Source organism: Callionymus lyra, chromosome 16, assembly GCF_982586985.1.
Source record: "Callionymus lyra chromosome 16, fCalLyr1.hap1.1, whole genome shotgun sequence".
Classification (NCBI taxonomy): Eukaryota; Metazoa; Chordata; class Actinopteri; order Syngnathiformes; family Callionymidae; genus Callionymus; species Callionymus lyra.
In genome coordinates, this window is record NC_141833.1 from 24,712,358 (window position 1) to 24,727,345 (window position 14,988).

Genomic DNA, 14,988 nt, shown 5'->3' on the forward strand with positions numbered 1-14,988 from the left:
ACTCGAGGATCCACTGAAGAGACTCAAAGACTCGAGGATCCACTGTAGAGACTCAAAGACTCGAGGATCCACTGAAGAGACTCAAAGACTCGAGGATCCACTGAAGAGACTCGAGGATCCACTGAAGAGACTCAAAGACTCGAGGATCCACTGAAGAGACTCAAAGACTCGAGGATCCACTGAAGAGACTCGAGGATCCACTGAAGAGACTCAAAGACTCGAGGATCCACTGAAGAGACTCGAGGATCCACTGAAGAGACTCAAAGACTCGAGGATCCACTGAAGAGACTCGAGGATCCACTGAAGAGACTCAAAGACTCGAGGATCCACTGAAAAGACTGGAGGATCCACTGAAGAGACTCTAAGACTGGAGGAACCACTGAAAAGACTGGAGGATCCACTGAAGAGACTCAAAGACTGGAGGATCCACTGAAAAGACTGGAGGATCCACTGAAGAGACTCAAAGACTGGAGGATCCACTGAAGAGACTCAAAGACTGGTGGATCCACTGAAAAGACTGGAGGATCCACTGAAGAGACTCAAAGACTGGAGGATCCACTGAAGAGACTCAAAGACTGGAGGATCCACTGAAGAGACTCAAAGACTGGAGGAACCACTGAAGAGACTCAAAGACTGGAGGATCCACTGAAGAGACTCAAAGACTGGAGGAACCACTGAAGAGACTCAAAGACTGGAGGATCCACTGAAGAGACTCAAAGACTGGAGGATCCACTGAAGAGACTCAAAGACTGGAGGAACCACTGAAAAGACTCAACGACTGGAGGAACCACTGAAAAGACTCAAAGACTGGAGGAACCACTGAAGAGACTCAAAGACTGGAGGAACCACTGAAGAGACTCAAAGACTGGAGGAACCACTGAAAAGACTCAAAGACTGGAGGAACCACTGAAGAGACTCAAAGACTGGAGGAACCACTGAAGAGACTCAAAGACTGGAGGATCCACTGAAAAGACTCAAAGACTGGAGGAACCACTGAAGAGACTCAAAGACTGGAGGATCCACTGAAGAGACTCAAAGACTGGAGGATCCACTGAAGAGACTCAAAGACTGGAGGATCCACTGAAAAGACTCAAGGATCCACTGAAAAGACTCATGGATCCACTGAAAAGACTCAAAGACTGGAGGAACCACTGAAGAGACTCACCCTGGTTGAGTGTGGAGCTGCTGTTAATGTCTCCGGAGATGAACGACGACTCCGACTGTTTCCTCACCGTGTCGTTCCACATCCTCCTGATGCGGCTCTGAAGACAAGGATCATCATGAGTCTCAGGACAAGTTGATCTAACAAGTCTTTAGTCTGTGAGACTGTTTTAGATCAACAATCACACAATGACCTTCAAAATATATGTGTTTGTGTGTGTGTTTCTACAATCATGTGTTTGTTTGTGTGTTTCTACAATCATGTGTTTGTTTGTGTGTTTCTACAATCATGTGTTTGTTTGTGTGTTTCTAGAATCATGTGTTTGTTTGTGTGTTTCTACAATCATGTGTTTGTTTGTGTGTTTCTACAATCATGTGTTTGTTTGTGTGTTTCTACAATCATGTGTTTGTTTGTGTGTTTCTACAATCATGTGTTTGTTTGTGTGTTTCTACAATCATGTGTTTGTTTGTGTGTTTCTAGAATCATGTGTTTGTTTGTGTGTTTCTAGAATCATGTGTTTGTTTGTGTTTCTAGAATCATGTGTTTGTTTGTGTGTTTCTACAATCATGTGTTTGTTTGTGTGTTTCTACAATCATGTGTTTGTTTGTGTGTTTCTACAATCATGTGTTTGTTTGTGTGTTTCTACAATCATGTGTTTGTTTGTGTGTTTCTACAATCATGTGTTTGTGTGTCTGTTTCTAGAATCATGTGTTTGTTTGTGTGTTTCTACAATCATGTGTTTGTTTGTGTGTTTCTACAATCATGTGTTTGTTTGTGTGTTTCTAGAATCATGTGTTTGTTTGTGTGTTTCTAGAATCATGTGTTTGTTTGTGTTTCTAGAATCATGTGTTTGTTTGTGTGTTTCTACAATCATGTGTTTGTTTGTGTGTTTCTACAATCATGTGTTTGTTTGTGTGTTTCTACAATCATGTGTTTGTTTGTGTGTTTCTACAATCATGTGTTTGTTTGTGTGTTTCTACAATCATGTGTTTGTTTGTGTGTTTCTACAATCATGTGTTTGTTTGTGTGTTTCTACAATCATGTGTTTGTTTGTGTGTTTCTAGAATCATGTGTTTGTTTGTGTGTTTCTAGAATCATGTGTTTGTTTGTGTGTTTCTACAATCATGTGTTTGTTTGTGTGTTTCTACAATCATGTGTTTGTGTGTGTGTTTCTACAATCATGTGTTTGTTTGTGTGTTTCTACAATCATGTGTTTGTGTGTGTGTTTCTACAATCATGTGTTTGTTTGTGTGTTTCTACAATCATGTGTTTGTTTGTGTGTTTCTACAATCATGTGTTTGTTTGTGTGTTTCTACAATCATGTGTTTGTTTGTGTGTTTCTACAATCATGTGTTTGTTTGTGTGTTTCTACAATCATGTGTTTGTTTGTGTGTTTCTAGAATCATGTGTTTGTTTGTGTGTTTCTACAATCATGTGTTTGTTTGTGTGTTTCTACAATCATGTGTTTGTTTGTGTGTGTGTGTTTCTAGAATCATGTGTTTGTTTGTGTGTTTCTAGAATCATGTGTTTGTTTGTGTGTTTGTTTCTAGAATCATGTGTTTGTTTGTGTGTGTGTTTCTAGAATCATGTGTTTGTTTGTGTGTTTGTTTCTAGGATCATGTGTTTGTTTGTGTGTTTCTAGAATCATGTGTTTGTTTGTGTGTGTGTTTCTAGAATCATGTGTTTGTTTGTGTTTCTAGAATCATGTGTTTGTTTGTGTGTTTCTAGAATCATGTTTGTTTGTGTGTTTCTACAATCATGTGATAGTGTGTGTGTTTCTAGAATCATGTGTTTGTTTGTGTGTTTCTAGAACCATGTGTTAGTTTGTGTGTTTCTAGAATCATGTGTTTGTTTGTATGTTTCTAGAATCATGTGTTTGTTTGTGTGTTTCTAGAATCATGTGTTTGTTTGTGTGTTTCTAGAATCATGTGTTTGTTTGTGTGTTTCTACAATCATGTGTTTGTTTGTGTGTTTCTACAATCATGTGTTTGTTTGTGTGTTTCTACAATCATGTGTTTGTTTGTGTGTTTCTACAATCATGTGTTTGTTTGTGTGTTTCTACAATCATGTGTTTGTTTGTGTGTTTCTACAATCATGTGTTTGTTTGTGTGTTTCTACAATCATGTGTTTGTTTGTGTGTTTCTAGAATCATGTGTTTGTTTGTGTGTTTCTACAATCATGTGTTTGTTTGTGTGTTTCTACAATCATGTGTTTGTTTGTGTGTTTCTACAATCATGTGTTTGTGTGTTACTACAATCATGTGTTTGTTTGTGTGTTTCTAGAATCATGTGTTTGTTTGTGTGTTTCTAGAATCATGTGTTTGTTTGTGTGTTTCTAGAATCATGTGTTTGTTTGTGTTTGTTTCTAGAATCATGTGTTTGTTTGTGTGTGTGTTTCTAGAATCATGTGTTTGTTTGTGTGTTTGTTTCTAGGATCATGTGTTTGTTTGTGTGTTTCTAGAATCATGTGTTTGTTTGTGTGTGTGTTTCTAGAATCATGTGTTTGTTTGTGTTTCTAGAATCATGTGTTTGTTTGTGTGTTTCTAGAATCATGTTTGTTTGTGTGTTTCTACAATCATGTGATAGTGTGTGTGTTTCTAGAATCATGTGTTTGTTTGTGTGTTTCTAGAACCATGTGTTAGTTTGTGTGTTTCTAGAATCATGTGTTTGTTTGTGTGTTTCTAGAACCATGTGTTAGTTTGTGTGTTTCTAGAATCATGTGTTTGTTTGTATGTTTCTAGAATCATGTTTTTGTGTCTGTGTGTGTGTGTCTACACACGTCTCTTCTTCGTCTTTGTGTGTGTGTTGTCATCTCATGTCTCTTTGAAACCTGGTTGTGTACCTGTGTAAACCTGGTTGTGTACCTGTGTAAACCTGGTTGTGTACCTGTGTAAACCTGGTTGTGTACCTGTGTAAACCTGGTTGTGTACCTGTGTAAACCTGGCTGTGTACCTGTGTAAACCTGGTTGTGTACCTGTGTAAACCTGGTTGTGTACCTGTGTAAACCTGGTTGTGTACCTGTGTAAACCTGGTTGTGTACCTGTGTAAACCTGGTTGTGTACCTGTGTAAACCTGGTTGTGTACCTGTGTAAACCTGGTTGTGTACCTGTGTAAACCTGGTTGTGTACCTGTGTAAACCTGGTTGTGTACCTGTGTAAACCTGGTTGTGTACCTGTGTAAACCTGGTTGTGTACCTGTGTCGCGGACGAGTATCGAGCTGTGGAGCGAGACGTTGTGGTCTTCGCTGAACCATGAGATCCTTCAGGAGGCAGAGACGCACAACACTGCGACTGACGGAAGCACTTGCTGTATTCTTTACGGACCTGAGAGAGACCAGTATGATCAGAGGCCGGTGACACACACACACACACACACGCACACGGACACACACACACACACACACGCACACGGACACACACACACACACACGCACGCACACGGACGGACGGACACACACACACACACACACGGACACACACACACACACGGACTGACGGACACACACGGACACAGAAACACACACAGACACACACACACACACATACACACACACACACACACATACACACGGACACACACACATACACAGAAACACACACAGACACATGGACAAACACACACACACATACACAGACAGACACACACACACAGACAAACACACGGACACACACAGACACACACACACGGACACACACAGACACACAGACACACACACACACACACACACACACACGGACACACACAGACACACAGACAGACACACATCTGTTTACATGTCAGGAGAGTGAGACACACTGACTGTAGTTACATCTCAACAGACGTGTGTAGATGTTTATGTTCAACATTCAAGTGGATGCAGCTGCGTGTGTGTTGTGTTACTTTGTATGTGTAAGAATGTGTTTCTATATTTCACGGGAGCAGAAGCTCTTGAGACATGAAGAATGAAGAATGAAGAACGAAGAACAAAGAACATCACAGACACTAACCTTCTTCTGCAGCAGGCAGTGGAAGATGAAGATGAAGATCCCCTGCAGTGTGTTGAAGACGGCGAACAGATACGCCATCAGCACCGAGCTCTCGTTGAGGAAGAACAACCCGAAGGACCAGGTCAGGCCCAGAAGACAGAGCAGGACGAAGGATCCCAAGACCCACGACCTACGACCAGCAGAAGAAACACCAGATGAATGAAGAAGACAAGAGAACCTTCACGTCTCCTCGTGATCAGATCCTGTCGTTGGTCATTATCAGTGAACGATTAGTGATTATCAGTGAACGATTAATAGTGAACGATTAGTAATTATGAGTTAACGATCAATAGTGAACGATTAATAGTGAATGATCAATAGTGAACGATCAATAGTGAACGATTACCAGTGAACGATCAATAGTGAACGATTAAGAGTGAACGATCAATAGTGAACGATCAATAGTGAACGATCAATAGTGAACGATCAATAGTGAACGATCAATAGTGAACGATCAATAGTGAACGATTACCAGTGAACGATCAATAGTGAACGATTAAGAGTGAACGATCAATAGTGAACGATTACCAGTGAACATTCAATAGTGAACGATCAATAGTGAACGATTAAGAGTGAACGATCAATAGTGAACGATTACCAGTGAACATTCAATAGTGAACGATCAATAGTGAACGATTAATAGTGAACGATCAATAGTGAACGATCAATAGTGAACGATTACCAGTGAACATTCAATAGTGAACGATTAATAGTGAACGATCAATAGTGAACGATCAATAGTGAACGATTACCAGTGAACGATCAATAGTGAACGATTACCAGTGAACGATTAATAGTGAACGATCAATAGTGAACGATCAATAGTGAACGATCAATAGTGAACGATTAATAGTGAACGATCAATAGTGAACGATCAATAGTGAACGATCAATAGTGAACGATTAATAGTGAACGATTAATAGTGAACGATCAATAGTGAACGATTAATAGTGAACGATCAATAGTGAACGATCAATAGTGAACGATTAATAGTGAACGATCAATAGTGAACGATCAATAGTGAACGATTACCAGTGAACATTCAATAGTGAACGATTAATAGTGAACGATCAATAGTGAACGATCAATAGTGAACGATTACCAGTGAACGATCAATAGTGAACGATTACCAGTGAACGATTAATAGTGAACGATCAATAGTGAACGATCAATAGTGAACGATTACCAGTGAACGATCAATAGTGAACGATTACCAGTGAACGATTAATAGTGAACGATCAATAGTGAACGATCAATAGTGAACGATCAATAGTGAACGATTACCAGTGAACATTCAATAGTGAACGATTAATAGTGAACGATCAATAGTGAACGATTAGTAATTATCAGTGAACGATCAATAGTGAACGATCAATAGTGAACGATTAATAGTGAACGATCAATAGTGAACGATCAATAGTGAACGATTACCAGTGAACATTCAATAGTGAACGATTAATAGTGAACGATCAATAGTGAACGATTAGTAATTATCAGTGAACGATCAATAGTGAACGATCAATAGTAAACGATCAATAGTGAACGATTAATAGTGAACGATCAATAGTGAACGATTAGTAATTATCAGTGAACGATCAATAGTGAACGATCAATAGTAAACGATCAATAGTGAACGATCAATAGTAAACGATCAATAGTGAACGATCAATAGTAAACGATCAATAGTGAACGATTAATAGTGAACGATTAATAGTGAACGATCAATAGTGAACGATCAATAGTGAACGATTACCAGTGAACGATCAATAGTGAACGATTACCAGTGAACATTCAATAGTGAACGATTAGTAGTGAACGATTAGTAATTATCAGTGAACGATCAATAGTGAACGATCAGTAGTGAACGATTAGTAATTATCAGTGAACGATCAATAGAGAACGATTAAGAGTGAACGATTAATAGTGAACGATCAATAGTGAACGATTACCAGTGAACATTCAATAGTGAACAATGAATAGTGAACGATTAATAGTGAACGATCAACAGTGAACGGTTAATAGTGAACGATTAATAGTGAACGATCAATAGTGAACGATCAATAGTGAATGATTATCAGTGAACGATCAATAGTGAACGATTAGTAATTATCAGTGAATGATCAATAGGGAACTATTAATAGGGAACGATCAATAATGAACGATCAATAGTGAACGATTAATAGTGAACGATCAACAGTGATCGATTAATAGTGAACGATTAGTAATTATCAGTGAACGATCAATAGTGAACGATTATTAGTGAACGATCAATAGTGAACGATTAGTGATTATCAGTGAAAGATCAATAGTGAACGATTAGTGATTATCAGTGAAAGATCAATAGTGAACAATTAGTGATTATCAGTGAACGATTAATAGTGAACGATTAGTAATTATCAGTGAACGATCAATAGTGAACGATTAATAGTGAACGATCAATAGTGAACAATAAATAGTGAACGATTAATAGTTAACGATCAATAGTGAACGATTAATAGTGAACGATCAATAGTGAACGATTAATAGTGAATGATCAATATTGAACGATCAATAGTGAACGATTATCAGTGAACGATCAATAGGGAACTATTAATAGGGAACGATTAATAATGAACGATCAATAGTGAACGATTACCAGTGAACATTCAATAGTGAACAATGAATAGTGAACATTCAATAGTGAACGATCAATAGTGAACGATTACCAGTGAACATTCAATAGCGAACGATTAGTAGTGAACGATTAGTAATTATCAGTGAACGATCAATAGTGAACGATTAATAGTGAACGATCAATAGTGAACGATCAAAAGTGAACGATTAATAGTGAACGATCAATAGTGAACGATTACCAGTGAACATTCAATAGTGAACGATTAGTAGTGAACGATTAGTAATTATCAGTGAACGATCAATAGTGAACGATTAATAGTGAACGATCAATAGTGAACGATCAAAAGTGAACGATTAATAGTGAACGATCAATAGTGAACGATTACCAGTGAACATTCAATAGTGAACAATGAATAGTGAACGATTAATAGTGAACGATCAACAGTGAACGGTTAATAGTGAACGATTAATAGTGAACGATCAATAGTGAACGATTATCAGTGAACGATCAATAGTGAACGATTAATAGTGAACAATGAATAGTGAACGATTAATAGTGAACGATCAATAGTGAACGATTACCAGTGAACATTCAATAGTGAACGATCAGTAGTGAACGATTAGTAATTATCAGTGAACGATCAATAGTAAACAATCAATAGTGAAGGATCAATAGTGAAGGATCAATAGTGAACGATCAATAGTGAACGATCAATAGTGAAGGATCAATAGTGAAGGATCAATAGTGAAGGATCAATAGTGAAGGATCAATAGTGAAGGATCAATAGTGAACGATCAACAGTGAAGGATCAATAGTGAAGGATCAATAGTGAACGATCAACAGTGAAGGATCAATAGTGAACGATCAACAGTGAAGGATCAATAGTGAAGGATCAATAGTGAAGGATCAATAGTGAAGGATCAACAGTGAAGGATCAATAGTGAAGGATCAATAGTGAAGGATTAGTAACTATCAGTGTAACCGCAGAAGACGAGCAAACGTCTCTAAGTGTCTCTAAAGTCAGGAGCAAGAAGATCTAAAGGAGCCTCGAGTCTAAGAAACACAGACGAGTCTCTGAAGAAACAACAGACGCATGAAGACGAAGATCCATCAGAACATGATCCTGCTTTTGTTTGGATGTTACCATGGTTACCATTTAACTTTTAACTACACAACTTATGTTCCTGTGTGTGTCTTTACAACCAGAGACAAACAGTTATAAACTTGTAAAATAAATATATTGTAAATAAATGTTGTGTTATTGACATATAAATAAATGGAACTAAAAATATTTCTGTTTGTTGATTATGTGTAAACGAGTGTGTGTGTGTGTGTGTGTCTGTGTGTATGTGTGTGTGTGTGTGTGTGTGTCTGTGTGTGTGTTTCTGTGTGTGTGTGTGTCTTTGTTAAACCTTCTCTACACATGTGTGTGTTTGTGTCGAGATCTTCATCTCTTACACACACCTATTCACACTATCACACACACTCTCTCACACACACTGAAACACATTTACGCACACACACACACACTCTCACACTGACACACACACAGGTCAGAGGTCAATCTTAGAGTGACGTCTCACCTGATCCCACCCAGTCTGGAGGAATCTGGTTTCATGGAGGTCGAGTGTTTCATCATCTTGTACATGGTCAGCAGCAGGAAGCAGACGTTGACCTGTCAGAACACACAGGAGTGACGTCAGGAGTGACATCAGGAGTGACATCAGGAGTGACATCAGGAGTGACATCAGGAGTGACAACAGGAGTGACAACAGGAGTGACAACAGGAGTGACATCAGGAGTGACATCAGGAGTGACAACAGGAGTGACATCAGGAGTGACATCAGGAGTGACATCAGGAGTGACAACAGGAGTGACAACAGGAGTGACATCAGGAGTGACAACAGGAGTGACATCAGGAGTGACAACAGGAGTGACATCAGGAGTGACAACAGGAGTGACATCAGGAGTGACGTCAGGAGTGACATCAGGAGTGACGTGAGGAGTGACATCAGGAGTGACAACAGGAGTGACATCAGGAGTGACATCAGGAGTGACAACAGGAGTGACATCAGGAGTGACAACAGGAGTGACATCAGGAGTGACATCAGGAGTGACAACAGGAGTGACATCAGGAGTGACATCAGGAGTGACAACAGGAGTGACAACAGGAGTGACATCAGGAGTGACATCAGGAGTGACGTCAGGAGTGACAACAGGAGTGACAACAGGAGTGACATCAGGAGTGACAACAGGAGTGACATCAGGAGTGACATCAGGAGTGACAACAGGAGTGACAACAGGAGTGACATCAGGAGTGACAACAGGAGTGACGTCAGGAGTGACGTCAGGAGTGACGTCAGGAGTGACATCAGGAGTGACATCAGGAGTGACATCAGGAGTGACAACAGGAGTGACGTCAGGAGTGACGTCAGGAGTGACGTCAGGAGTGACATCAGGAGTGACATCAGGAGTGACATCAGGAGTGACATCAGGAGTGACATCAGGAGTGACAACAGGAGTGACAACAGGAGTGACATCAGGAGTGACAACAGGAGTGACATCAGGAGTGACAACAGGAGTGACATCAGGAGTGACAACAGGAGTGACATCAGGAGTGACGTCAGGAGTGACATCAGGAGTGACGTGAGGAGTGACATCAGGAGTGACAACAGGAGTGACATCAGGAGTGACATCAGGAGTGACAACAGGAGTGACATCAGGAGTGACAACAGGAGTGACATCAGGAGTGACATCAGGAGTGACAACAGGAGTGACATCAGGAGTGACATCAGGAGTGACAACAGGAGTGACAACAGGAGTGACATCAGGAGTGACATCAGGAGTGACAACAGGAGTGACGTCAGGAGTGACGTCAGGAGTGACGTCAGGAGTGACATCAGGAGTGACATCAGGAGTGACATCAGGAGTGACAACAGGAGTGACGTCAGGAGTGACGTCAGGAGTGACATCAGGAGTGACATCAGGAGTGACATCAGGAGTGACAACAGGAGTGACATCAGGAGTGACGTCAGGAGTGACATCAGGAGTGACATCAGGAGTGACAACAGGAGTGACATCAGGAGTGACGTCAGGAGTGACATCAGGAGTGACGTCAGGAGTGACATCAGGAGTGACATCAGGAGTGACATCAGGAGTGACAACAGGAGTGACATCAGGAGTGACATCAGGAGTGACATCAGGAGTGACATCAGGAGTGACATCAGGAGTGACATCAGGAGTGACAACAGGAGTGACGTCAGGAGTGACATCAGGAGTGACATTAGGAGTGACAACAGGAGTGACATCAGGAGTGACATTAGGAGTGACAACAGGAGTGACATCAGGAGTGACATCAGGAGTGACATTAGGAGTGACATCAGGAGTGACATTAGGAGTGACAACAGGAGTGACATCAGGAGTGACATCAGGAGTGACAACAGGAGTGACATCAGGAGTGACATCAGGAGTGACAACAGGAGTGACATCAGGAGTGACATTAGGAGTGACAACAGGAGTGACATCAGGAGTGACATCAGGAGTGACAACAGGAGTGACATCAGGAGTGACAACAGGAGTGACATCAGGAGTGACATCAGGAGTGACATCAGGAGTGACATCAGGAGTGACAACAGGAGTGACATCAGGAGTGACATCAGGAGTGACAACAGGAGTGACATCAGGAGTGACAACAGGAGTGACATCAGGAGTGACACTAGGAGTGACATCAGGAGTGACATCAGGAGTGACATCAGGAGTGACATCAGGAGTGACAACAGGAGTGACATCAGGAGTGACATCAGGAGTGACAACAGGAGTGACAACAGGAGTGACATCAGGAGTGACATCAGGGGAGAGGAAGGAGGGACGAGTGGAGGAGAGGAGGAGAGGAAGGAGGGACGAGAGGAGGAGAGGAAGGAGGGACGAGTGGAGGAGAGGAAGGAGAGATGAGTGGAGGAGAGGAAGGAGGGAAGAGTGGAGGAGAGGAAGGAGGGATGAGTGGAGGAGAGGAAGGAGAGATGAGTGGAGGAGAGGAAGGAGGGACGAGAGGAGGAGTGGAGGAGAGGAAGGAGGGATGAGTGGAGGAGAGGAGGAGAGGAAAGAGGGATGAGTAGAGGAGAGGAGGAGAGGAAGGAGGGACGAGAGGAGGAGAGGAGGAGAGTATGAGAGGAGAGGAGAAGAGGATGAGAGGAGGAGAGGAGAGGAGGAGAGGAGGAAAGGAGGAGAGGAAGGAGGGACGAGAGGAGGAAAGGAGGAGAGGAGGAGAGGAAGGAGGGACGAGAGGAGGAGAGGAGGAGAGGATGAGAGGAGGAGAGGAAGGAGGGATGAGAGGAGGAGAGGAAGGAGGGATGAGAGGAGGTGGGGTGAGAGGAGGAGAAGAAGGACTAGATGGTTTGAGATGAACTTCAGTGACATCAGAGGATCAGACTCGACATAAGACTCGAGACTCGAGACTATTTTTGTTTCAGTCACTCATGAAATATTCAGAGCTGAAGATGGATTCTTGCTGCGCTGTGATTGGCTGAACTGTCGGCCATCTTTACCTCCTCGCCCATCAGTCATTCTTGAGGGGGGGAGGAGGAGGTCTATTTAATGTATTTTATATACTTTTTTAAAGCTTACAATTACAAGAGCAAGTTTTCTATAAATATAATATATTAAACCACTTAAATATGTTTGAGGAGCAGTAAATACTCACAAGAATCCTTAATCAAAAACTTTATAGAAATATTTATTAGTATATCTTATGCATTAGGATCCTTATTGTATCATAACTTTGAGAATATATATATATATATAATAATGAATATGAATACTAGTAAAACATATTAGTAATGAATACTAGTAATGCATATTAGAAATGAATACTAGTAATGAATACTAGAAATGAATACTAGTAATAAATACTAGTTATGAATACTAGTAATATATATTAGAAATGAATACTAAATAAATATTAGTAATGAATACTAGTAATGAATACTGGTAATGAATACTAGTAATGAATACTAGTAATGAATACTAGTAATGAATACTGGTAATGAATACTAGTAATGAATACTAGTAATGAATACTAGTAATGAATACTGGTAGTGAATACTAGTAATGAATACTAGTAATGAATACTACTAAAACATATTAGTAATGAGTACTAGTAAAACATATTAGTAATGAATACTAGTAATGAATATTAAAAATGAATACTAGTAATAAATACTAGTTATTAATACTAGTAATATATATTAGAAATGAATACTAGTAATAAATATTAGTAATGAATACTAGTAATGAATACTGGTAATGAATACTAGTAATGAATACTAGTAATGAATACTAGTAATGAATACTGGTAGTGAATACTAGTAATGAATACTAGTAATGAATACTACTAAAACATATTAGTAATGAGTACTAGTAAAACATATTAGTAATGAATACTAGTAATGAATATTAGTAATGAATACTAGTAATGAATATTAGTAATGAATACTATTAATGAATATTAGAAATTAATACTAGTAATGAATATTAGTAATGAATACTAGTAAAACATATTAGTTATGAATACTAGTAATGAATATTAAAAATGAATACTAGTAACGAATATTAGTAATGAATATTAGAAATTAATATTAGAAATGAATACTAGTAATTAATACTAGTAACTAATACTAGTAATGAATACTGGTAATGAAAACTAGTAATAAGGACTAGAATTTGAATCAAGACTTGGTACATTTTCTTTTAACTTAAATATGAAACCCGTTAAACTTCATTCTTTCATAAATAACTTTTTGACAATTAAAATCCTGCTGGTTTTCATCAAAATATTAATAAACTTCATTATTGATCTCGTCAGTCGAACTGTATCAGTTTATTTCTACCAACACATCCAAAGAAACACTAGTGTGTGTATGAAACAGTAGTGTGTGTATGAAACAGTAGTGTGTGTATGAAACAGTAGTGTGTGTATGAAACAGTAGTGTGTGTGTATGAAACAGTAGTGTGTGTATGAAACAGTAGTGTGTGTATGAAACACTAGTGTGTGTATGAAACAGTAGTGTGTGTATGAAACAGTAGTGTGTGTATGAAACAGTAGTGTGTGTATGAAACAGTAGTGTGTGTATGAAACACTAGTGTGTGTGTATGAAACAGTAGTGTGTGTATGAAACAGTAGTGTGTGTGTATGAAACAGTAGTGTGTGTATGAAACAGTAGTGTGTGTATGAAACACTAGTGTGTGTATGAAACAGTAGTGTGTGTATGAAACAGTAGTGTGTGTATGAAACAGTAGTGTGTGTATGAAACAGTAGTGTGTGTATGAAACACTAGTGTGTGTGTATGAAACAGTAGTGTGTGTATGAAACAGTAGTGTGTGTATGAAACAGTAGTGTGTATATGAAACAGTAGTGTGTGTGTATGAAACAGTAGTGTGTGTATGAAACAGTAGTGTGTGTATGAAACAGTAGTGTGTGTATGAAACAGTAGTGTGTGTATGAAACAGTAGTGTGTGTATGAAACACTAGTGTGTGTATGAAACAGTAGTGTGTGTATGAAACAGTAGTGTGTGTATGAAACAGTAGTGTGTGTATGAAACACTAGTGTGTGTGTATGAAACAGTAGTGTGTGTATGAAACAGTAGTGTGTGTATGAAACAGTAGTGTGTATATGAAACAGTAGTGTGTGTGTATGAAACAGTAGTGTGTGTATGAAACAGTAGTGTGTGTATGAAACAGTAGTGTGTGTATGAAACAGTAGTGTGTGTATGAAACAGTAGTGTGTGTATGAAACAGTAGTGTGTGTATGAAACAGTAGTGTGTGTGTATGAAACAGTAGTGTGTGTATGAAACAGTAGTGTGTGTATGAAACAGTAGTGTGTGTATGAAACAGTAGTGTGTGTATGAAACAGTAGTGTGTGTATGAAACAGTAGTGTGTGTGTATGAAACAGTAGTGTGTGTATGAAACAGTAGTGTGTGTGTATGAAACAGTAGTGTGTGTATGAAACAGTAGTGTGTGTATGAAACAGTAGTGTGTGTGTATGAAACAGTAGTGTGTGTATGAAACAGTAGTGTGTGTATGAAACAGTAGTGTGTGTATGAAACAGTAGTGTGTGTATGAAACAGTAGTGTGTGTGTATGAAACAGTAGTGTGTGTGTATGAAACAGTAGTGTGTGTATGAAACAGTAG

At 39.4% G+C, this 14,988-nt stretch overlaps 1 protein-coding gene across 3 annotated transcripts in view; it reads right to left on the reverse strand.

Moving 5' to 3' along the window:
- Window positions 1-1,165: 1,165 nt before the first annotated feature.
- Window positions 1,166-14,988, reverse strand: part of adgrl2b.1 (adhesion G protein-coupled receptor L2b, tandem duplicate 1) — a gene marked incomplete at its 3' end in the record, with an annotated part of 112,935 nt that continues 99,112 nt past the window's right edge. For all 3 annotated transcript variants that reach the window (XM_087810408.1, XM_087810409.1, XM_087810407.1), the window contains 4 exon segments: window positions 1,166-1,262; window positions 4,356-4,484; window positions 5,148-5,316; window positions 9,384-9,475. In XM_087810408.1, the coding sequence (XP_087666534.1) occupies window positions 1,166-1,262; window positions 4,356-4,484; window positions 5,148-5,316; window positions 9,384-9,475 (487 nt within the window).